General features: G+C 39.3%; 3 protein-coding genes and 1 long non-coding RNA gene across 14 annotated transcripts in view; 2 read left to right on the top strand and 2 right to left on the bottom strand.

The window, feature by feature from the left end:
- Window positions 1-7183, top strand: part of eRF3 (eukaryotic translation release factor 3) — a 12365-nt gene extending 5182 nt beyond the window's left edge. Inside the window, exons 3-5 of one of the 2 annotated variants that reach the window (XR_002672084.2) lie at window positions 205-1333; window positions 2800-2920; window positions 3199-7183. Coding sequence is in view for 1 of the 2 variants with exons in the window: in XM_022798086.2 (XP_022653821.1) it covers window positions 205-1292 (1088 nt within the window). In the remaining variant the exon portion in view is untranslated. Of the gene's footprint in view, window positions 1-204; window positions 2211-2799; window positions 2921-3198 lie in introns of those variants that run through there. The other variant, XM_022798086.2, reaches the window with a different exon arrangement.
- On the bottom strand, window positions 2117-8853 carry LOC147758265 (uncharacterized). The gene is made up of 2 exons (XR_015318563.1): window positions 8444-8853; window positions 2117-7766 (listed from the first exon to the last, which is right to left on the bottom strand). It is a non-coding gene; the product is annotated as an uncharacterized LOC147758265 (long non-coding RNA).
- A 128-nt stretch (window positions 8854-8981) lies between these two features.
- On the top strand, window positions 8982-13812 carry LOC111255575 (dnaJ homolog l(2)tid, mitochondrial-like). Its single transcript, XM_086976776.1, has 2 exons — window positions 8982-11863; window positions 12327-13812. The coding sequence occupies exon 1, from the start codon at window positions 9130-9132 to the stop codon at window positions 10552-10554; it is 1425 nt and encodes a 474-aa protein (XP_086832902.1). The 5' UTR covers window positions 8982-9129; the 3' UTR covers window positions 10555-11863; window positions 12327-13812.
- A 1657-nt stretch (window positions 13813-15469) lies between these two features.
- Window positions 15470-24461, bottom strand: part of LOC111246722 (RNA helicase MOV-10-like) — a 12056-nt gene continuing 3064 nt past the window's right edge. For 5 of the 10 annotated variants that reach the window (XM_022796816.2, XM_022796796.2, XM_086976763.1 and 2 more), the window contains exons 5-18: window positions 24187-24402; window positions 23605-23760; window positions 23213-23380; window positions 22818-23078; window positions 22460-22598; window positions 21955-22104; window positions 21483-21604; window positions 20488-20596; window positions 19892-20000; window positions 19476-19636; window positions 18953-19132; window positions 18268-18519; window positions 17881-18056; window positions 17005-17191 (exon numbers count right to left, since the gene is read on the bottom strand). In XM_022796816.2, the coding sequence (XP_022652551.1) occupies window positions 17065-17191; window positions 17881-18056; window positions 18268-18519; window positions 18953-19132; window positions 19476-19636; window positions 19892-20000; window positions 20488-20596; window positions 21483-21604; window positions 21955-22104; window positions 22460-22598; window positions 22818-23078; window positions 23213-23380; window positions 23605-23760; window positions 24187-24402 (2326 nt within the window). In that variant the 3' untranslated portion in view covers window positions 17005-17064. Of the gene's footprint in view, window positions 16705-17004; window positions 17192-17880; window positions 18057-18267; window positions 18520-18948; window positions 19133-19475; window positions 19637-19891; window positions 20001-20487; window positions 20597-21482; window positions 21605-21954; window positions 22105-22459; window positions 22599-22817; window positions 23079-23212; window positions 23381-23604; window positions 23761-24186; window positions 24403-24461 lie in introns of those variants that run through there. The other 5 variants (XM_086976762.1, XM_022796824.2, XM_086976765.1 and 2 more) reach the window with 5 other exon arrangements.

A 24461-nucleotide genomic window follows, 5' to 3' on the forward strand; every position in this document is an offset into this window, starting at 1 on the left:
ATATTAAACTCATAGACACAGTTTTAGTGAAAGGTCACATCGGCAAAAAAAGTTTTTCTTTTCAACATTTGACACCACACATATGCGGTTTAACTTATGGTCTTTGAAATCAGTGTGAAGTCCGGCTTCTACTTATTTCTGCTTCCAGCTGAGCTGACATTGTATTTTCACGAGCCTTTGTTGTGCCTCGATTTCGCGTTTCAGGCAAGACAGTCGAATGCGGTCGCGCATACTTTGAGACAGAAAACAAGCACTTCACATTGCTGGATGCACCAGGCCACAGATCGTTCGTTCCAAATATGATCGGCGGAGCATGCCAGGCTGACATCGCAGTCCTGGTGATCTCAGCTCGTAAGGGTGAATTCGAAACTGGCTTCGAACGAGGAGGTCAGACGAGGGAGCATGCTATGCTCGCCAAGACTGCCGGTGTCAAGCATCTGATCGTGCTCATTAACAAAATGGATGATTCTACCGTTAACTGGTCCGAGGAGCGGTTCAATGAGTGCCGGGACAAGCTCCTTCCTTATCTCAAGAAATGTGGTTTCAACCCGAAGACAGAGCTGATCTTTATGCCTTGCTCGGGCTTGAGCGGAGCCGGACTTAAAGATCCGGCGCCAGCCTCGGAATGCTCGTGGTACACTGGCCCCTGCTTTCTCCCATATATCGATCAGTTGAAACCGATCGACCGATACCTAGATGGCCCGTTCGTCATGCCTGTCGTTGATAGATATAAGGATATGGGCACTGTTTGCTTCGGCAAAGTCGAGTCAGGCATGTGCGATCGCTCAGATCCACTACTGCTAATGCCTAACCGCAAGGTCGTCGAGGTGTTGCAACTTTGGAGTGATGAGGACGAAGTCCAACAGGTAAAATCCGGTGAGAATGTCAAGGTGAAACTAAAGGGCCTTGAGGAAGAAGAAGTCTCGCCAGGCTTCGTGCTCTGCGAGGTGGAGCGGCCCTGCAAGGTGGCTAAGGTCTTTGATGCACAGGTCGTAATCCTTGAGCACAAGTCCATCATCTGTCCAGGCTATTCGTGCGTGCTCCATATTCATGCCGCCATCGAAGAGTGTTCAGTTCGACAGATCATCTGTTTGATCGACCGCAAGACTGGCGAAAAGGGCCAAATGCGGCCCCGATTCGTCAAACAGGACCAGGTCGCCGTTATGCGGTTGGAAACTGCCGGCGTCGTGTGCGTCGAGCCGTTCAAATTGTTCCCGCAAATGGGCCGCTTCACGCTGCGTGACGAGGGTCGCACAATCGCCATTGGAAAGGTCCTGCGTGTTGTCGAATGACTGCCGGGCGCTAGTAAACTCAACGCCCTCAGCAACAGCAGGTGAACAAGCGACACACACAGACCACAAACAAACCAAGTTCCAATGTTAACAAGAAGAAGTGCACATTTTGTGTGTTTGTTATGATGTGTGGTGGCAGCGCAAATCAATACAGGACGTCTTTGTAAAACAAGTGTAATATATATATATAAAAATATATACGACCTCAATACAAGAACAATAATTATAGTCCGTACTAAGTTACTAAAGCTGTCCTGAATGTATTTCGCGCTGCTTCGTTTGTTTTGGCCAACGAGAGAAGAATCAGTGGGATGACTGTCGAGCGTGGACACGTCGAGCGGAGTCGAATATGCCAACTAGTTGTAAGATTCTCGCGGAGTGGAATACGTTGTTAATGTTAGGATAGCACGGTTGAAGGGTTTATAGAAATAATGAACAAAGAGCTGGTAATTTCATGGCAATACAAATGTAAGACGGAATACTATGTACAGCTCGAAACAATTATGAAAATAATTTTTTCGTATATTAAATAAGAAACTAAAGTCATTGGGTCGTAGTTTAAGACTGCTCTTTAAGTGGGAATTAATAGAAAATAAATAAATTCGCTTTATTCAAATCTCAATGAAACTTCACTAGAGCGCTATACGATTAAAGACATCTTGTCAGTCTCCGCTTTTCTAAACGCTCTAAACGCTTATCGGCCTACATAAAAAAAAAGTTGATGTCAAAAAAGAAAATACATATCAAGTCAATGATGAGACTAACTACAAGCAAAGGCGTACTAATGTTTTCACGTGTTATCGATCGTTACGGAAAACGCATCGTTGACATTTGGTAGTACTTATTTATTTGCTTCAACCTGCGTCATAAACTCAATACACCTTGAAGATCTTTCGAATAAATGTTGTCCACCATTTATATGAATTGCGTAAGTTTTTATCTTCAAAATACTAACGGGTCTAAGGGCTTTGATTAAACAATAATTATAACCAAAATGATTATTTTGATCGACGTTGCTCAAATATGAGTTTAACTTATACATTAATATTGTAGGCAAGCCGTGCGTTTCATTACTAGGAGTAAATTACTTATACAAAGAAGTCGTTGGCAGCATAGCTAGGCATTATGATACAAATTAAGTTTGTGTCGAGTAATTAATAACCTTAATAACTGATTAGCCAGGATAAGACCGTTGCAAACGTAATATGAGGACGGGTTTAGAATTACGGAAGTATACGTATCACCAATCATTTCGTGTATTCTAGATTCTGCATCTATGTTTCAAGTTCCTACTACATTTATAGTTAGCCCCAATAGATTAATTTAATAAGAATATAGTTAAATTGTTAGGTTACAAACATCTACGCGATAGCTGTCAAACAAGGTTATTTGAGAAGTGTTTTGCGTTTTTATAACCGTCTATTTATTGTTACGCTTAAACGATAAAGTCTTCAACAAGCTTGTAAAGACGACCAAATCAACTTAGTTTCGTATATTTATTCGGAAGGCAAAGTTCAGCGGTCGCCACGGACAGCAGTAGCCCCGGCATGCCGCGCGGATCCATCCGGGTGCGGAATGACTCGCCTCACGGCGCCGCGGCCAAAAGGAAGATGACCAACAAGAACTTAGTGAGTGCCGCGTTTCAGTATCCTAGATACTTTCTACCGCCTTCTTTTTATATACCGGTCCATCGCGTCGACCATAGTACACCGGTGCAAGAAAGATTGTTTTGAGTCTATCTATACTAGTGGATCTTTACTGAGATTCCACAGCTGCGTATTTGAAATTAATTAGTAAGATTTAAATGTACTAAAAGAATATTCGAGTAAAACAGGTAGTGGTCCCTCATACATAATCTCCTTTTTTTTTTGCTCTTTCCCGCGGCCGTGCGACATGCGTCTTACAGATAGGATATCCGGATGATGCGACAAACAACAATTGCTTGGTCTGGGAGAACGTGGTTGTCTCCATGGAGACGGACGAGGCTGAGGATCCGACAAACGGTGAACCCCCTGACATTACAGACAACAACAGCAGCAATAACGACAACAATCTTATGACCTCGAGCGCTAATACGACCTCGGTGGCCACTTGTCAGGCCTGGGTGTCCCGTCGCCCTATGGCATTTATGTGACAAAGGGAGCCGGTCCTCGCGGACCGCCCGTCTCCTCCGCAGAGGCCATCTCAGCCCCGGTGGAACGACAACAACACATCTATGACTAGCAAAAGCAGAAGCAGAAACGGAAACAATAATAACGACTTGAATATCGTCTACTCTAACAACAACAATAACAACAGCAGTTACTACGAGTTCAACAGAAACAAGAATAGCACGTCTGCTACGACGAAGTTGCTAAAGCCGACGATAGCATGGCCCGTCTTGACAGGAGAGGCTACGGCCAATCCGTCGTCGACATCGTTCGTTCAGAGCAACGAGCGCAAACACAAGAACATCGATAATGACAACTGTAATTACGCTAAGAGCGGCTTGAGCAACTGTAGTAACCACAATACAACAGTCACAGCTATAACAACAACAGCCACAACAAACTATGATCACATCGATAGGGACAACGTACTCCTTAGCTTTCGGTCTGCGCTCCGTTTGTGCTTGACAGCTTCGCAAGTAACGGATTCTAAGTTAAAAACATCGCGTTTCTTCTCCTAAATTAATTAAAGTTCATTAAATCGACCGCACGTAATATCGGCATGAAAGCTAAAAATTAATAAAAAAGGCAACAAAGAGTATAAGCATAACAATGATGGCAGATTTTACGAGATCATCAGCTATTCTGTAATTAGTTACGTATTACCACCATATACTGTGAATAATTAATTAGTAATTACCATAACAGCTTTATGATTACCTATCGTCAAACGAATTATTATAATAGCATTAATAATATCTTTGCTTATACGTACAAAAAGCTATGACGTAAAGGAATATTGCTACGCAAAACTATACACAGATTTGTCTTAATTAAAGTCACATACACAGACAGACACACGTAAACACTCCTATCCTGAATAGCTGATTATCGCAAGATAGTGCTAAATAATAATCATGCAATAGCAGTTTGCTGATTGTGAGCGGACAATTAAGCTAGCGGTCAGTCAAGTCATTGCTGCGATGGCTTGAATAGCAATTGAAATAATTCATATTAATTAGTATCAGCAATAATAATGATAACGGCTTCATTAATGGTGCGGTGCAAGAGCCGATTGATCGACACTTTGCACTTGCGACAATGCTATAGTCTTCTACAAAATCTGAGCATGATAGCACATCAATGACACCAGCGGAGGCTCAGCCGTCGTGTCCCATTGATTCTCTATGATAAAAGGATTCTGACCAGCAAATCATTGATCAACCTTCCTATCGACGACGTAGGATCAGTGTCTGGGATCGATCGATTATGATCTTAGCGTATACGAATTAACCACCAACTCTTACTATACTTCATAATATAAAAAATCAGTAACTGTAATTTTTTGTAGCAATATTATTAGCGCCGCGGATGTATTGACTGATAACGAACAACTAGTACTCACTGAAGAAGCGTCTGGTGAATGGAAGACAAGGAGATTGGTTCGTAAGTGAGGAAGAATAATCGCTAAGAATATAATCATAAAATATTACCAGTCAATGGTCATTGACAATAATAATGGTAGATGTGGCTGTGATTGTTCTATTTGCTGATTGACTCTGGCTGCACCACATACGCGCTGCGCGTTTTTTGCTTACAGCAAAACAAGCGTCCTGTAACAGACGAGCAAACGCCGATTATAAAAGACGAGCTACTTAAGACGCAACAGTTTTGTTCTTTTGCATCGGTACGCAATAAATATTGTTATATTTCGATACCTAAAAACACAAGCCTGCGATCGTCCATAGATCAAAGCTGTTGATCTCGAAATCAATCAATCAATCAGTCTGTTGGTACTTGAACCGTATCGCATCCAAGATTACAACTACTAATACCACGATAATGACGACATCGATTACATTATATACACTTTTATACTATACCAATATTATAATTAATCGACAACAAGTATAATCATTATCGATCCTATATGAGCGGCCACTTTCATTTTGTGTTAAGTGCTGGGTGTTAAAAGGCGCGCATAAACTCAGCCAAGGGTACGTGGCCCATTTTCACAAATATCCAAGGGGTATTGAAGGGCGCGAAGGAAGCTCTATTAATTTTCATATAAACATGGCACACTGAGTTGGTCATCTTTTCTTTTGTCTATGCAGCGACACAAAAAACAAACACAAATCGACTCGAATAAGCACAATGAGTTGTTCTACGTTTTAGCTTGCTTATCTGGGTCATCCTTAGTTTACATAATGCATACTACAGATATCAATATAAGTTACGTTTATATGCTAGTAGTAAAGATGAAAAAAAATGTGGGAACTTTTCCTCTTTCTGATCAAAGAACAACGGAGTATGGGGAGGAAGAGGGCGTGAGGTGCCGTCTTCGAGAGTCAGAGTGACGGCTTGCAACGTGTTGAAGTTTATCGATAGCTCAGATGAGCGATTTTCTAGCTCTGTCTCGTGTGACTCACTTTTTGTTTAGTTTGACAGGCAGTTCAGTTTGGTAAATGGTAAAACAAACTTTTTACCTATCCGCATTGACAACATTTCCTTCAGTTCAATTTCGTTGCTTTTCCTCGATTACCAGCGGATTAAACATTTATTATTTATCGTGGCGACAATAACGATGATAATGATTTTTGTCATGACTGGCAGATTTCGATTACTGTAACGACGGATACTGCTACGATTGTTATGAAACTATGAACCTATGCTGAGTGGTGATGCGAAACTCCGATTTTTCTGCGTTGCTACATTTATCTCATTTACGACATGGACATTTACGATTATTTTAATGATTCTTATGAAAAAGTCTAAGAACCATTACTAATTGTTGATCAAATAAGACGACTGAAACCTTTTGAGACAGCGAAAACCTCAGACCACAAACTGGTTGGCGTCGACGAAACAACGCCGACGTTCGTTTTCAGAAACAAATCCATATTAATTACATTATATACTAATAAGCAAAAATATCAAACTGAGAAAGACAAATAATGAAAACATTGTGTTGCTACTATTGTTTTTTTGTCAGAGACATACTACGATACAGATAAGCAGTCCCATGTATGCGATGACGTTTATATATGAAACACATTGACATACAAGTGGAGATATTGGACGTCGCAGTGAAAACTCACTTAGAGTGAATAAAATACCAAGACGGACATGGTGTTGGACATGGACTTCGAACGACCTGTAATGGATCAAAATATGTCAATGATATAAACGAAAACTCGATAAAGCAAATTGGCATAAAAGGCCAAGTAAGGGAAGATACGGTATAATAACATTTGGTCCTATTTCATTAGAACTGCTTCCCACGTAAAATATGGTAATAACTGGTATAACATCAATATGTTGTATTGCATGCATGGTGTACACTGAGGACACCTGCCTGAAATGTGAAAGGCATCGAAAGAGTAGAATAATAAGATGACGCTGATATATTGTACTGCTCACTTCAATTAAATAATTACTAATTATTATATATATATGCATATTAAATAGATTAATAATTAAATAAATAATTAAAAACGTAAATGCTTGATTCAGTGAAGACCAGCAACAACAATAAAAAGGCGCAGAAGAGGACAAATCTAGACAGCCACCGAGAAGACTGCGCTTAATTATGAGTTATAAGTGAAAATTGTGTCAGAACAGCGGGACCCTGTATTGTGCTAGCGGCAGTTAAAATTGAGATATAGGTATTTTTTGACATACTATTGGTTATACTGGTATATATGTATGTTTGTGTGAATAAAGAAAGAGATTATATCTGGTTTATGCGCCATAGAACTTTATTCCTGTGAGGCTAACCGTATAGGTCGTCGTTGCGTAATTTAGAAGCCCCAATTCGCAAAATATAGACAACGAACTGCGCTTCAAAACGACTGGCTCGATAAGATACCTGCTTTGAGTAATCGGGTATCGGTAATCCTTGGCAAGTACCGGTTGACATTATTCTCTTTTAAGTTTATCCTTGGTAAGGGTATGATTATTAGTACAATGGCAATGACGTTGGCTCGTCATAATACATCAGAAAGAATTTTAATAATAAAGCCAAATCATTAAGCAAAACCCGCGCTGTCTATGAAATAATCGTTTTTATTGTATAGGGGTTTCTCACGCCCACAAAAGATGGTGAGAAAAAAATATTATCAGTTGATGATCTATGATGATGATCTATTACGCCACAAATGACGGCAACGATAGAAGTTCAACCACAGTAAAATATCGAATGGAAGATGCCGAACCGTGTACTGTGCGTCACTGTAATGACAACTACGTTGTCATTATAGAAGAGGATTGCAGTGACGGACTGGGGTTTGATAATTAATGAGAATAAAAACAAACTTGAATGAGGGGGCTGAAAGAGAACGGAAAGCAGTAACAACGAGACAAAAAAATATAAAATTGAAATTGCCGTTGATCAAATAAATTTTAAAACGAATTCGTTTACCCTTCCCTAAATATACGTGTAATGATTTGATACCGTTCACGGCTAAAGAGTGTAGTGAGCCTTCGAAGGCTTTCGTCCACTATTTAGGTAAATTAGCTAATTAAGACTACGATGTACTTACGTTCCAAATCTACACAATGCATGCGTTTAGAGCTATTTTTATTTATATATTCAATAAATTTATGATTTTCCTTTAATGATTCGAACATTATTACTGTTATTACTAAAGCTAGAGACAAGAAAACAACAGGCATTTAGAAGTGCTTCGTTAAGGCAGCGGACAAATTGAAACTCGAAAATTACGAATTTTTACAGTTAGTTTGAATACCGACATGTACAATCTCTCTTTGCAAATATGCACTTTTTCGAAATAAAAATGCAAGTATGAAATATTGAACTGCTCAGATCGACTACTATTAATATAAAAATTAAAACCAAATGTTAAATTTATTTAACTGGTGATTCTCTAATTACCACAGTTAAAAGTTAACCCGATATCACACGTAGGAGCAAAATATATTGAACGAACCGTTCGAATGGCATTCATAATTTTTTTTATTTAGTTGATGAAAAGTTCGTCTTACCTAGACCAATAGAGCAATCGCGTAGAGATGCGACCCCGTCATCCATATTCGTTATGCTTTAGGCACATGGCGTTTTTCTATCCTGATAGGATTCGTTGTTAATATCTTTTTTCGCGGGCAAGTTTGAAAGTACACTCCCTTCCCTCTTTGAATTCTTTAATGTTGAATTTCTGTACGCGTACATAGAGCTTAAATTAAATATCCCGAACAGTGTTACGCTTTTTTTGTAAAGGTAATTGGGCACAGGATTTTCTGTCACTATTTCATTGGCTTATTGGGTTATTTGGCCACTAGTTTCAAGCCCAGTGAAGCTGCCTTCTATAAACCGATATATCGTACGACTGTTTGTAGTAGGATAAGTCGATTTTCTTTCTAGTTGTTCAGCGCAAAACGACGTAATAATCAGAAACACATTCACTCAGCTACTCGAAGTAATTCAAAACAACTTGCGCATCAGAAAAGCAAGAATAAAGTATTCCGAACGGAGTGGATAATAACAGATAAGATTGGCATCGGTTCGGGTGTTATTGCAGAGCAGACGATAACTTTGTTCAGATGTTAGCCATGTAAACACAAATGTCTGAGAACGTAACGTGCTGCGCGAACAAAGTGCAATCAAGTATTGTTCTTGGGGTATTCGACCACTAAGAGGTTTTTGCATCTGGCGTCGCACACAAATCTGCGCGATGCTTCTGAGGCCTCTATTGAGGCGAGCCAGTCAGTCATTAGGCACGAAGACATCTGGCAGTGTCGTAACTTCTTATTCAGCTAGTGTAGCACCCCGCGGTGTGTCATGGTGTTCCGATCCGTGCTTCACGGCATCATCTTCTAGGAGCTTCCACCTCAGTAGCATATTAGAAAAACGTGATTATTATGATGTGCTTGGCGTTCCGCGTAACGCAAGTTCTAAGGATATCAAAAAAGCGTATTATCAATTAGCCAAAAAATACCATCCGGATACAAATAAAGGAGACAAGGATGCCGCGAAGAAGTTTACTGAGGTTTCGGAGGCGTACGAGGTGCTTAGTGATGAGAGTAAACGGCAACAGTATGACCAGTTTGGCACAGCTAGTATGGGTAGCACCGGCTTCGGTGCAGGCAGTGGTGGACCGGGAGCTGGTTTCGGTGGAGCGGACAGAGGCCAACAACAGTATACCTATCAATCGCACATTGATCCTGAGGAGTTGTTTCGCAAAATATTTGGCGACTTTGCTGGCGGTCAGGGTGGTAACAAAAATGGATTCGATCCATTCGGTGCAGAGGAAAGTCAATTTGGTTTTGGGCAGGCGCAAGAGGTGATTGTCAACCTGACATTCGAAGAGGCAGCGCGCGGCATCAATAAAGAGATGCAAATTAATATTGTTGATACGTGCCCCAAGTGTTCGGGTTCGCGCGCCGAACTCGGCACGAAATCACAGCCTTGCCAATTCTGCCACGGCACTGGTATGGAAACTATCTCAACGGGACCGTTCGTCATGCGCTCGACGTGTCGAAAATGCGGCGGCACGCGCGTCTTCATCCCTCATAAATGTACAGAATGCGCTGGTAAGGGTCAAACGGTGCAGCGGAAGAAAGTCACGTGTCCAATTCCGGCAGGCGTCGAAGATGGTCAGACAATTCGAATGGTAGTCGGAAACAAGGAATTGTTTGTCACGCTACGAGTGGCACGGTCGAGGCAATTTCGACGAGATGGCGCTGACCTCCACTCGGAAGTACCCATCTCGATCACACAGGCCGTGCTAGGGGGCACCGTTAACGTTCACGGCATTTACGAGGACGTTCGACTCCGTATCCAGCCCGGAACATCTTCGCACACCAAAATTAGAATTAGTGGGAAAGGCCTTCGTCGAGTAAACACTAGCGGCTGTGGTGATCATTACGTTAATATTAAAATCGAAGTTCCAACGTCGCTTACACCCGAAATGAAGGCTCTAATGCAAGCCTTTGCCGAGGTTGACAAGCACAGCAATAAATATGGTACCGTTGGCAGTAACCAAGGTAGTCCGAAGGACGGATCAAAGCCTGAAGCTGAGACTGGGCAGAAGATGAAAGAGGACGGCAAGGATGACGACGGAATCCTGTCGAAAATTAAAAAGGCGATCTTCGAGTAAGTAAGGAGCCGATTTACTCGATTTATTCTCCTTCCGTCAGCAACACATATGGTCTTTCGTTTAGTCATAGGACACACTGGTGTAGCAGTGCGACCTATTTCGTGTTTCTCGGGACACGAATAGAAGAGACCGAAGCTGCTGACGGGGATTTGCTAGCACTGGTCTTGTCAACGAGAGCAAGCTTTGTCGGCAAGCATCTCTTAATTAATTATATAGACGTAGATCAACTATGTTGAAAACAACAACGGAAACAATAGCAATCATCGAATAGAAAAGGAGGTAGGGAATTTTTAAATTCTGTACACAAACACAGTCATACAAACATGCAAAAACAAGTATACAGACGTGCAGGAGCATCTCTAACACAGAACGCGTATTGAAAACCCACAGATTCAATTGCACCTGTCTAAATATAGTAAACATGAGCCGCAATGGAGGATGCCTAGAGAATATGAAAATGTATGGTCCTGAAGGACATCAAAACAAATGGTTGACGCTGTAGCGTCGTGGATTGGAATGGACTAATTGCGGGCAGGTGGATAACTAAAAATGGGAAGTTGCTGTCTTGTGTCAATTTCGGTAGCTGACGAATTGACGGCTGCACTTTTATATTTCGCCGCAGGTGGTTCCGGTGACTGAAAAACACTTGCAGATTGTTCGCCAGTTGTTACTGCTGCTATCAATTATTGTTTTGGTGGCAACCTGTCCCTTTGTTTGACCCATCTCCTGTATCAACAATACAACCTCGCTTGCCACTTAACCAACGAATGACACTAATAGTAAAGGGTTCAAACATCGGTTTATGTTTATAGACGTCTAATATGATGAATGATATAGATGGAAAGAACTATTAGAAAAGAAAAGGCTAGATTCTACTGATTTGTCAATAAACATTGAAAATCCATGTTAACACATTTAACTAAAGCGTACTGGGAGAATGAAGACAAATAACTAATAGTAATAACAAAAAATATCAGGTAGCAGTAACAACCCTAAAAGAATAAAATGAAAAAGACAAAAAAGATGTACAATTTGCTTATATAAATATAATATTTAATAGATGTTGGAGTGTTCTACAATAAATTCTTTGTATCTTAACAAAAAAAAAATGGTTGCCCTGCCTTTTATGTATGATAATGGTATATATTTGTAAATGTGTGAATTAGTAGAAGGTTTTCCTTCACGCAAAGCTGCAAAATTAGTTGAAGGTTGACGATCGAAATGTGTGAGGTAAACAAGTCTCGCTTCACAGAGTTGTCTGCTAACGTAAGCACGAAGTCCTCAGAGAAGTTATAGGTTTCCGCGAAAAGTAAGCTATCCTGCACATAAAGCTTTCATTATAGAATTCCATCGAGTCGCGCCGTACCTATTCGCAAGTAATCAAAATCGATAGAGCTTTTCGATATATATATAGAACGCGTTGAACTAGCAAAATACCTCAGAAAATTCTCTGAATAATCACAAGAAATTAGTAAAAGTACAGCAAATATAATAGGATAACTCTTTCCGCCTGAAAAAACCTAATCCTTTTACATACATGCTTCCATTGTGAAAACTAGAAAAGCTAAATCGGTCAAGCCCAGTTTACTAGTCAATAAACCTTTCTAACATTAATGCCACTCTATTATTTGCTGTTTATAAGAAAGAGTTGATTTTCGCAAGCTTTTTATCGGAATTGAGCTTTTGCGTGCAAATTGTTTACATCGGAGTTAAGTTTTTTTGCCGACCCTCAACTTCTGTTCGTGGTAACGTATTTCTTGTGTTAATTTTAGGGATACGTTGTGAAAAGGAACACGTTCGCATCCGCGTGTAGCCACACCTAGTTTTGCGCTGGCAGTTAGCTATATGATGGAGCGCCTAGCAACGACATCTTTGCTTAAGACTCCCGGCTCTTGATCTCATTAAGCATTACTAAGCAAATCACGGGGTACGCGCGCTCGCGATGTGTGGCCTTTCTATGGGGCCCTCTAGTTATGCCTTATTTTCTATCTACTATAGAGATTCCTTTTTATAGAAAAGGGCTCCGTGAAAATGTGTTGCGGAAATCTCGAGATCCGAACATGCCGCCTGCATAAAACTGCCTTATAATAGTAGCTTTGCTTGAGTCAAAATATGACTAACATTTTATACCTATCAGATAAAGTGCTAATGCAAAGCTTGTCTGAAAAATGAATTCCCTGAACGCTGGGGCTTAGCACCAAATAGAATGTTATAGATACTTTATATGGCAGGCTATATTATTAATAAATGATCAAAAACTGAAAATAATCTGCGTTTATTTTATATGCAAATTTGTAAAGTTATAGGTAGGCTGCAAGTTTGATATCATTCCCCAAGTAAAATTGCGTAAAAACTTCATAAAGCATAGCATGTTCCCTCCAGAAGCAGCTTTTTTGCTCATCTACAGGTTCTTGAAATCCAACTATTCCAAAACAGCGATGCATTGCATTAACAATTTTTTTTTACTTCACTTAAATTTGCACGCACGAAAGCAAAATGAGCAAATAAACTACAACAAAGCAAATAAACTAGTGAAGATTATTCTTCAAACATAACGTGAAAGAAATTCAGTTATCATTCTTTAGACATTCACGGAGTGTATATTGTGCTACAAACGAAAAGGTCAGGCACTTAGACACATCTTGAACTACACCAATCCCCACTTTGACTAAGTATGACGTTTTTGAACTGTGGCCTTCCGGATATGATGATGCCTGCGTAATCCTGGAAACCAATGTCCTTAATAGAAGGAATAATTAGATAGACACATTACACGTATTGTAAAACCATGCTAGTAGACCTTCAAATGAATATGGCTGTGGATACGAGGTCATTACTGTTCATATCTCCAGGCCGATCCCTCCTACTTCTAACAAACGGCTTTAAACGGGGGCAGACATGCATCTTCAAGCTCAATTTTTTTATAATAAAAACATACAACTACAAATTGTATTGTATTTATCATCTTCATTCGTATATTATATTTTTTCATAATTTATAAAAATTAGGCATATACCTTGTTCAAAAATAAGTGCGCGCGAAATAATATACATTTTTAGTAAAATACAATAGCTCTAAAAAATTCTGTTAATTAAATAGGTCTTGAATAAAATCGTATTTAGGCCCAAGTCGATGTCTAAAAATGCATCAGATCGCTACTCGAATAAACCATACGGAAATCAAATGATTATCGTTATCCTGCTAATGACGCCATAAAGTGAGGGAGACGCGCTATGAACAATAAAATTAATGTTTTCAGTTTCTGTCGTTTTCTTTTAAATTCTCTTAGGAAGAGTCTTTTGCATTCCGCTGCAAGAAAATACTCACTGTGAATGTAGAAGTCCAATACAGGTAGGGCTGCTGCCTTGTCCACAATCCAGATGTCCACATGGTAAATTAAGGTCAATTTATCGTCAGTGTCCACGTTCTGTGTTGATTAAAGGAGATACTATGCTGCTATATTTAATTTAGGGAGAAGTATTGGTTAACAAGCAAGTTTATTTGAATGTTTTAAAAACTATGATGAAATAATCGGTTATTAATTTGTCGAATCGTTGGCGAAATGGCACACTTAACGACTGGACGTACCTGGAGACACATGCAGAGCGTCCCATTTGAACATATTTGATTTAGATATAGATTATTAAGGAGAGGAAACGAAATTTAACTGTAGTTTCGTGAAGTTGCTTGGTATGCTTAAACGTTCGAAATTCAGAAGGACCACAGGTGACATTAAGGAACCGTTTCACCCTTATGCTTTGCGTGTACGTTTCTACGGTTATTGAGTATGATATTTGGCTCTGTTTGTGCTGAACTCCACAGATAATGACAGAAATCACACCGTTTACTATTAATAATAATAATGGCTGGGCTTGACTCTGAGCGATCAGGAATCCTGAGAAGGTTCGCTGGATGAATGCTTTATTCAAGGGAGGATCACTTATGGTCAATGATTTGACGTTATTTGTCTGATTCATCTTCTTTTTCTGGCTACATATTCCGGAAAACTGTTAATAATGTAAGGTACCGTTAAGTTTCACATTCCACTTATAATTTAAGAACTACACGATCCTGTTTATGGAAGCACAAACTGGTGTTCCAAAAAACCAGCTCTCAATCTTGCTGTATCGATTGTACCACACGGTTAAGTCTAACACTCAGTATTGATAAGCTGCCACGGATATTTCGCTTCCTTCAGTTTTTACGCCATACTTATTTCGCCAAGGCAGAATAAGCCTCATTTAATAGCTGTAGCTTCGGAGTGACTGCAGCGAGTTTTATGCGATGCTCTTGGCATAATCTTACTACGTCCAAAGTGATATGAAAGCTCAATTTTCAACTTGGTTCCCATTTATCGTTTTAGAATAAGAGGGAAATGATAGGTGTACTAGATTTGAAAATATTGGCTACAGAACCATCCAAAAGTTTCTCCCCCGTGAGCGGCTTTGCTGAAACTATTTCGGCCTTCACTACGATTAATGTACAGGAGAGTCGACCAATTTTAGGGTAGTCCTAGAGATGGATATGTCGCCAGTGACCGAGAAATTATTTCAAGACGCTGATAACTATGTTTAGTATGAACCATTCTGAATGCAATTTGAATTAGCCTGATTCGATATGTGGAAACTAATAAATTGTGAATAGTATCGTTTCATAGCTATACATTTATTAAATCACTAATTTTTTGACGTTTTTTTAACCAATTAATGCTTACGTTCTTGAAACAGATAGGGCACAAGCGATGTCAAAAAGGTTCGAGTAAATCTATCGCCGTGGACGTACCAATAGTCGGATTGGAAATAGAAATCTTTCCCAATGTGAGTGATACCTGTATCGCTACTAGAGTTTGGTAACTTTAGGTTCATGTCTTGCGCTGTACCTACCTACATTTTGATATTCAAAACGAATGGGCAGATAAATATCGTATTGTCAGACTTGCTTTATTACAATGCACATCTGGCAATGCTTGGAGTTCCATAAAATTCAAATCATTACATCGTAATCTAGTAGGCCTATTACCGAGTGTTTCTTGAATTTCTGTGCGTTCTAATCATCGGTCTTCAAACGACGATGCTAGTTAGTGTTAAGCAGCAATGGTCCTATAGATTTTATTGTACCCTGTGGGAGTCAATAACAATAATAATAAGAATCAACAAAAATATATTAAACAAAATCGAACCTAAAAATCAGCTTTAATTTAGTCGAAAAATATATACCCCGTCAGAAAGATGATTTAGGTCTTGTATTAGATGGAAGTTGCCTTTTTTCTGAACATTTGAACAGCTGGTAGCTGCAGTGGTAGTTTTTGCAGATTGCCTGAAGTGCTACAGAATTAGTCATACGAGCATACTTAGGGTACATATGGTGAATTAAATAATTTTTAACGCTTGCCGTTTTTAGTATTTCAATAATAATTTTATCATAGCAAGATAACATTAGTAAGCTTAACGCCATAGCTTGCTATCGCGAATCAAGCCCCGTAGGAAGGCGTTATTACGTTACATAAAATACCCACATCTCGTTAAAATGTCCCAAGTGCTTACTTGCCTACATGACTATGATTTGCTGGTAATTTTGAATACTGCTATTAACTCGGAGCAATATTTGACGTTGCATATATGGCTAAAAAAATAAACAATAACAAGTAATAATGAGTAACAGCCTTATACTTCACTCATCATCAACTCATCTCAACGGCTTAGTGAGAAGCTGCGATATAAACAACGTTGCCAAGTGCTTGCGTAATTCTCTCTCTGTATAGTAACCCAAGTATTATCACTAACACCGATAAAAATTATGTGCACGGAGATGCGTCAACATGAAATTATGTGCTATCTGGTAAAAAAAATTTTCTCCATTTGTGGCTGTAGTCGACAGATTTCCAGTGTGGCAATTCCCTTTAAGCTGAGTAATTAAAAAGTATTTGAAAAAGGGTAGCTTTTATTTTGAATCTCGGTAACACCTTCGTTTTTGGCACACATCTACCATGTTATACATTCTAACAGGATAAATAGTAATTATCAAGAGCACACGTCCCAGATAATGCATATAATAATCTTTTAATCCGTGCAATTTGCAAAACCCGCGGTTTCAGCGGCCGCTAGTGTTTAACGGCGCGCCTCCGAATGGCACCATCGCCTCAGTTCAAAGCTGCAACAACCATAAGGATTGCGTTTTACGAACTCCAACACAACATGCGGGCATACATACAACTAAACATTATAAACGGATTGCATTGTGTAATGGAATAGGTACCGATTAATTTACTTTCACTTCGGTAACTTCGATAATAACATGGTTGTAATTTTTTCTGGATTAAACCCAGTTATTATATTATTATTAAATATTAATATTTATTCTATAACAAGACATTTTGTTTTAGCGTAGCTATATGTGCCCAAGTAAGTGAAGCGATTTAAGTATGTTAATTACAAGAGATAAAAAGAGTAGTTCTACACATAAACAAATGCATTTATTACACAAGAAAGCGAACCATTATGCAAAAAAAAATTAGTCCTCATTGGTCCAATGGGGCTCCTCTTGAAGAGTCATATCTGTGATGGCCACTTGACCATTACAAGCAAACGACCGTCCCTTAAACTCTTCCAGTCCTAGTGCGAGGTTCAGGGCTTCGATCCTAAAAATAAAGAAATCAGTTAAAGAAATATCAAATATACTACACTTCCTTCAAGACGCTTCACTGCTGGAAATTCAATCGGGTCGAAAAGAAATTCGGTTTTTTTCGTCGAATCAAATAATACGTGCACTAATATGGTTTCTGTACACAGACAAAGAAAAAATACGCGCTTAACATCCATATCTCCTCAAGCTTTGATGTTAAAGGATATTTGCTATTAGCATTTCCTTAGTCTCTATGAATCTTTAGAGCTAAAATTTTTAAAGAGCAAAACAAGTTTGACTGTAATCCAGCATTTAAATAGCTACGTATGATCTAATTATATGATACATACAGAAATCTGCCGCACTACAGTTCTCAAAAAAAAATTAACAAGAGTACACTACTTTTGTCCATATTAGCTAAGGCTACGAATTTTGCCAACATTATAAACAATGGATAGCTTTATTTCATTAACGCGTTGTTGCCTAAAACCCTTCAAGAACTACAACCCTTTCTTACTGATGACATTACAATACAATATGCTAGGATAGGAAAATATGACCTATGAAATAGGTTAACCAGACAATGAGCTAATTGCGCATATATATATTATGGCACCATTTGATTACTACAGAATAAAATTATAGGAATAAAACAATCTGGTTTCGATCAAACGTCATCAAATTAAGACCAATCGTTGTACTAACTTTTGATATAGATCCTCGTATAGTCTCTTTGTGGTATTCCAGGCTACGCCGCGGCAAGCATTCAAGTCACGACAGTAATAAAGAAGGTTTCGCCAGCAGTAATCTTTCTTCAACACGTTAGGGTCGCCCACAATGATGAGCAAGGCCTTTGCGCGGGTCGTCGCTACGTTGAATCTCTGGAAAGATCCAAAGTAGTAAAGTACAGAGTCGATAATAGAATATGAGAAAAAGCAGCGACTAGTGGAGCTGTTTATCGATTTTGTGCGCGAATTGCACGTTAGGGAGCCGTTTGTTCCGACTTAATAGTACATTCTATATTTGCTTTGCTATATAACGAGATTACGTAGGGCAAATAGGCAAGGGTATTCTAATGAAAGACAATGTAACCTTTTCATTTCTGAGAAAACCTAGCGTTTGGCCCTTTAATGAATCAAATGCTTGAGCAGCATCCGATCGGACGGTTGACAGTAGCATTATCAACCGTTCTTGGCCCTGGAATTCTTCAGTTGAACCAATTGTCACTTTGGTGTAGCCGCGTTCAGCGAGAACCCCACGAATTTTCAGAACCTGTCTCCTATACGGGGATATGATGCCGATATCCTCTTCTCTGATGCCGTCGCCGTCGTAAGTTTTCCCCTCCTGTAATCAGTTCAATGGTATTAATTCGTGCCTATTTTGACGACTGAACATCATCTGACTGTCACATAGTTCCATTCGTTCGGACTAAACAAAGTTTAAGGAATCGATCGGACAGCCAACAGCAGCCTACAGAAAAAGCTTCACTAGTATTAACAACGCTCAACTTTATATGAAAATAGGCTCGAATACATACTTTTCCTTTATTTCAACATGTACTTACATGAAGCAGGGTAACATTAATTTCAGCATGTATAAAATTATCGCTTTACTAGAATGAATGAAAATGGCGAAACGCAACGTATCGCTCTAATGGACATAAGCACGGTGTGCTCTAATTTCAACTTTTTTCCTCTCCATACGTAAGTCGCAGGCCCGACATATATAAATAGTTATACCAGAAACAGAAAAATAAACCCAAATCATCCGCACACACTGTCAAAAGTTGAGTGACGTAGTTTTCGATCACAGAGATCTCCTCCGGGTTGTAAAACGATGGGTTATCCCCTTCGCGAAGTTCAGTGCCGGACACTCCGTGAAAAATGAGAGGCACACCAAGTTCTGGCAGTTCCTTATAGTTGATCATTGCATGCGTAAAACTGCGATCCCCGTGAGCCTAATAAAAACAAGCGTTCCTGTTATTGTCTAGCAGTCGTTCTATGTATTATCATATCGCGTATTAAGCAAAGAACAACGGTCGACGAATGGGAAGATACAATGTTTTAAATAGCGACACTTTTCGATTTCGAAGCAGGCATTTGTCTTTACGTTAAAAATAGGTAGCGACAAAATCGACAGTTTACATGAAGAATCAATTTCAAGGGGTACTACCGGAGCCAGAAGGCCGCAGTACGTACATAAACATAGTTTAACATGAAGCGATTTTGTCTAAGGCAATATTCAATTTTCGAATTTGGGTTCGATTAGTGAAAAATGTTGATCCCTATAGAAGCACTTACTTTCAACTCGTCATCATAGAACAGCTTATTGGGAAGATGAAGAAGAATTTCGTGTGAACGAAAATTTTTCACGAGTTTTGTCAGGAATATCGGATTGAAGGCGTTATTCTTCTGACGCCTGTACGGAGAAGTGTCCATTAGCCTTTCGAGCAACGATCGCCCTAAACAGAAAGAGAACAACACCGGAAACGACAAGATTTTATGAGCCCTTTTCATATGAGAAGTCATTTTATTGAATATACATATATTTTTGGTACACACATAGGAAGCATACATACACGCTATTTTTATCAAAACCCAAAAAAAAATTGTTAAGGCTATTTTCTCCTCAGAATCTGTCAAAAACGATTTTGTAATTATTTATACATAATTGGTTGTTATTAAATGGATAATTAGCTTCGTATAAAACAACTAACCGAATGCATACATTCTGGCAATTGGTGACCGAATGATGGGCCCCAACTGCATGTGATCTCCTGACAACACAAGGCATCCGGCAGGGCCACATTGACCTGGTTTATAGATCTGTTGATTAAGGAACGTATTACAGGTTGGCTTTCTGCTATCTTGACACTTGAAAGTATTTTGTTTTACTGACTCAACGTGGGCACAGTATAAATGTTTAGAATTCGTCGAAGTATGTCTATCGTTATTACGTGCAGTCGTGTTATTCCAGTAAAATATTGCTGTGTTCTAGACATACTGCATAATTCAAATAGTTTATCTCGCTCTAGAAGCAGGACAAGCAGCAATTGTTTTTCCAGTCAATGAATTAAATTAATTAAATCATGCGAAGTACATTTGTTTGTCATTATTCAGTACAAATAGATGTTCCAATAGAGATCGCTTTTTGTTTACAATTACATCAAATACACACACACACACATTACATCACACAGATTTTGTGTGTGACAATAGGTGTGATCTCTGTTATGTTGTACACGAAAAAAACGTACCCATGTTCCTTGCCCAACAATCGAGAATCTAACAAAAACCTAATCGACTGTGATACCTTAAACAGTCCCGCGACTGGTATGAGTGCCTCTGGTTCCATGGCGTGGCCTGCTTCGTCAATAAATATGTGCGTGAAGTGATCTGGTTTAAATCCCTGTGTCACCAAGCTAGAAAGAGAATAGTGCACTTTCATCGCAATATCCATACGTTGATTGTACCTTAAAGAATGACTCGAGCTACGTTGTCTCACCACCGTATACCATTTTCTGACCTTCATCACGTCGGAAATGCAGCAGATTTTACAAGCAGCCAGAGAGATCGATAGGCTTGTGAGATCGATTTGTAACAAGCAATAATTGCAGTCACTTGGAACCTTATTGATAATTTTTAAACGAAAACCAGCATCATTAACATATATATAGGTTCACACGTAAGAAGTTACTTGTTTTTTCACTATTCTTCTCATCGTTCCGTTTACATTTGTCTTTTGCCACTACTGAAAGCAATGCTATTCTCAGCTATGAAAAAATTAGCTAAACAGACCTTCAATGTGAAAGGAGATACGAACCTAACACTATGTGTATACTGGAGTGTACATTTCAAGATTTCTGTATAATAGATTATGCCACGCGGTAGTAAATCCTGAAATATAATTAAGGGGACTGAACAAACGTAATGGCCAATTTTAGCTTTCCCAAAGTAGCGAAAAGGGTGTTGCATCAGCATTACCGAAAAAGACGAATGTATTAAACGTAATCTCTATTTCGGGGTTTTAAATGAAGGGACGCACTTTTTAAACAAGGGTTTTTGAATACTTGGTATAGAGAATCCTGAAACATATTCAAAAGCAGACATGTTTTGCTATTAATGTAACTGACAGAATGTTCTATACTGCTATAGGAAGCTCGTTGCGATGTTAGATTTCTTAAATCAAAAAACTACGCCAGAGTCTGGACGATGATCAGATGCGTACGCTGCCAGTGTTCGCTGCTGGTAGCACCCGTATTCTACGTTTTCTGCGTAAATAAAAAAAAAAGAAGAGCCCACATTTACTTTCCGCACATAGATAGCGTGCAAGCGATAATGCGAAACATGAGAAGCGTTTCCACGTCGAACTCATAGCAGGTGTCTTCCTTTGCGTTGTAGTTCGAAATCTTTTCCAGATCCGCGGACACCTGAATCACACGGTGACGGTTATCGTAAGGCAAATTCATGTACATACATATACATGATACAACGTTAGTGCATAACAGTCTAGACTTTAAACTGTTTACGTTACCATATGAAGACAGCAATGTACAACGGTGGTGACCAACGTAAATTTGATAACATCCATTTTACTTTTTTAAAGCAATCCTTGAGAAAAGAGATCAGATTATTTTAGTTATACTTTTGAACAAGCATTCAGAGCTTATCTGCTTGGCCCGCATAACGGAAGCGATTGGAGATCGATCCTTCGTAAGGTCGCTGACCGATTACCCAATATATATATAGATATATAGTATGTACAACTATAAATGAATACCTTATTTTTATTGCAATTCATACTGTAGCATCGAAAGATATCGTGCTCTGGAATGATGCCACCACATATAACTTTTTCCGTGATCACGTTGACAGCCGAATTAGATGGTGCAGTGATAAGGATTCGACTTTCTGGAATTATCTTATACACCTGTCACAGAGTTATGATCGTTATTCACAAATTTGCCCCCAACGACAATAATGTATACCAAATTAGTAGTGCGTTATTTGGCAGAACGTTGTGTACCGTACAGGCCTCCTTATACCTATGGACGATGGAATGTACCATGTCCAGAGTTTCCTAACGTACCTCTGAATATCCGGGTCAGTTTAACACAAGTGGATATAAGGAAAATCACAGAGCTTCCCCTCAGTGCTAATACTTACTTGATTTATTGAATAAGTTTTAAATTATCCAGATTCAAACTGGTAAGATATAGCAAAGCGGTTACGCTTACGGAGATACGAAACTCATGAAGTAGAAAAATAGAAGAAGACCTGCTTACCTGCAAGATGGCTTCTGTGATTGTAGTTGTCTTTCCTGTACCGGGAGGCCCAAACACGATGTACGGTAGCGGGCGACTTAAGCCGCGCACTATGTTTTGTACTGCAGTAAACTGTTCGCAGTTACTGGCGATGTTATTGCTGCGGGAGTGGAACAAAACCTTAAATTTATTATACGCGTATGATACGCAGTATTAGTCCACAAATGTAAATTATAAATCTAACCATTTTATTATACATAGTCAGCATGGACTATGTGTGGCCGCCTACGTCGGTGTTTTATCGCCCATTCGTGACCATTCTATGTGATTTTTCTATTATTATTATTATTATTATTATTGTGCTATTGTTACTACTTACTTTATTAGTTCTATATCCACTGAGGGGTCTTTAATAGCCAGGTCCGCCGGCCACGTTTTTTGAGGAATAATTATAGATTCAATGGAATCATTTATATTCTTTAGACGCTGCTCAACCTGACTCAATGCGCGATGCATTAAACGCAGATTCTTTCGGTTCACGGAAAAACGTATACCAAATCGCAGTTCTTCCGCCTTTTCTAAATTGAGAGTGTTAGGATCATCCTCATCAGCAGTAAGGCTGTGATAAGCATCAAGAAACCTAAATTCGCATCGAACAAAACGTAATACAGTGGCAGTAGTTTGTCGCTTATCTACGACTATTATATGTTAAAATGACGTACAATATGTATCGTCAGTTGTATAGAGAGCTGATATGCGAGACACACTACTTACTGAGGTGTCATGTTGATCTCGACTGACCTTGATTTGATACGATAAATTAAACCCTCATATTCTATCGTCTTATTAACATCAGGATTATTAAGAAACCGAATATATATATAATCCAAAGGCAGAAGCGATGGACGGCCTTCCTGCAAGCCCTCGACTTCCAGCTCGAACCTGTAAATGATTAGGGTCAGGCAGATAGACGAATTTAATACTTTAGACTGTCGCCAGCGGCACATCAGTACAAAAATAAAATTACGTCCGATTTGAAGAAGGCCATGAAGACGGCCTGAATTGTAAATGACGAACAAGCTAAACTGAGAACACATGTTTCTGTGGCTTCAGATGACTGAACTCAAGATTCGCTGAGATTTGACATGCTATGTCCTCTCTCATACCTTTCTGTATCGATGGAATATTTGAGTTGTGCATCGTGTTTATCGTAAAGTCGGATATCGGCCTCTTGCTGAATATCCTCACAATGCAAGAGTATCCGCATGTATCTATTATAGTTCTCAGGCTTTTCGGCTACGATACCGGTTCTCAGATAGTCGCTGTAACAATACAATGATAAATGAGTGGATGACATCAACGCATCAATGAATAGAAGGGGACCCTTAAAGCGAAAATATAGGTGGCGCATCATCACGCTTCAGTGGCGCAGCAGACATGGAACAAAAAAGAAGCACATTCTATAAAAAGCTTCGGTTAAACGGACGTCTATTATATAGCTTGCGAGCGCATACAAAGTTACGTCATCTATGATAATGAAGACTGGAAGAGTCTCATTTTTTTCACCATTGGCTTTGGGATGACGTATCTGAGGTTTGTGTCGGTACGACCTACTGTTCAATTTAGTAGAAGTGAATGTTGGACAATATGTAACAACAATCGTCTGGGGACGTCAGCGAAAAGGAAGAATAGCGCGCAGTACAAAAATTCTCACGCCAAACAACCTTCTATCAATCGGTAGATCTTACCTGATCATTTTATAATACTCCACGAGGTTTGGATCGCTTTTGTCGTCGACCTGCATCTGTGCTAAGTGAAGCTGACGAAGGTAATTATCGGCAAAATACAGATCCAAAGGCACTCTACGTATTGTAGTTAAAGGAATTTGATCATCGTATTCCTCGTCTTCATTAACAAATCCTGCATCTCGCCGTCTCGGTAGTGCTTGGGCAGGTATCTTCTGACTGAAAATAATATAAATGCAATGAATCAACAACGACAGAGTTAAAAGGGGAGCATTTAT

Source organism: Varroa destructor, unplaced genomic scaffold (genome assembly GCF_002443255.2).
Source record: "Varroa destructor unplaced genomic scaffold, Vdes_3.0 BEIS01000001.1, whole genome shotgun sequence".
NCBI lineage: Eukaryota > Metazoa > Arthropoda > Arachnida > Mesostigmata > Varroidae > Varroa > Varroa destructor.

What these genes read in the sequence shown, in the direction of transcription:
- LOC111255575 (XM_086976776.1), top strand. Translation starts at nt 9,130, where the DNA reads ATGCTTCTGAGGCCTCTATTGAGGCGAGCCAGTCAGTCATTAGGCACG.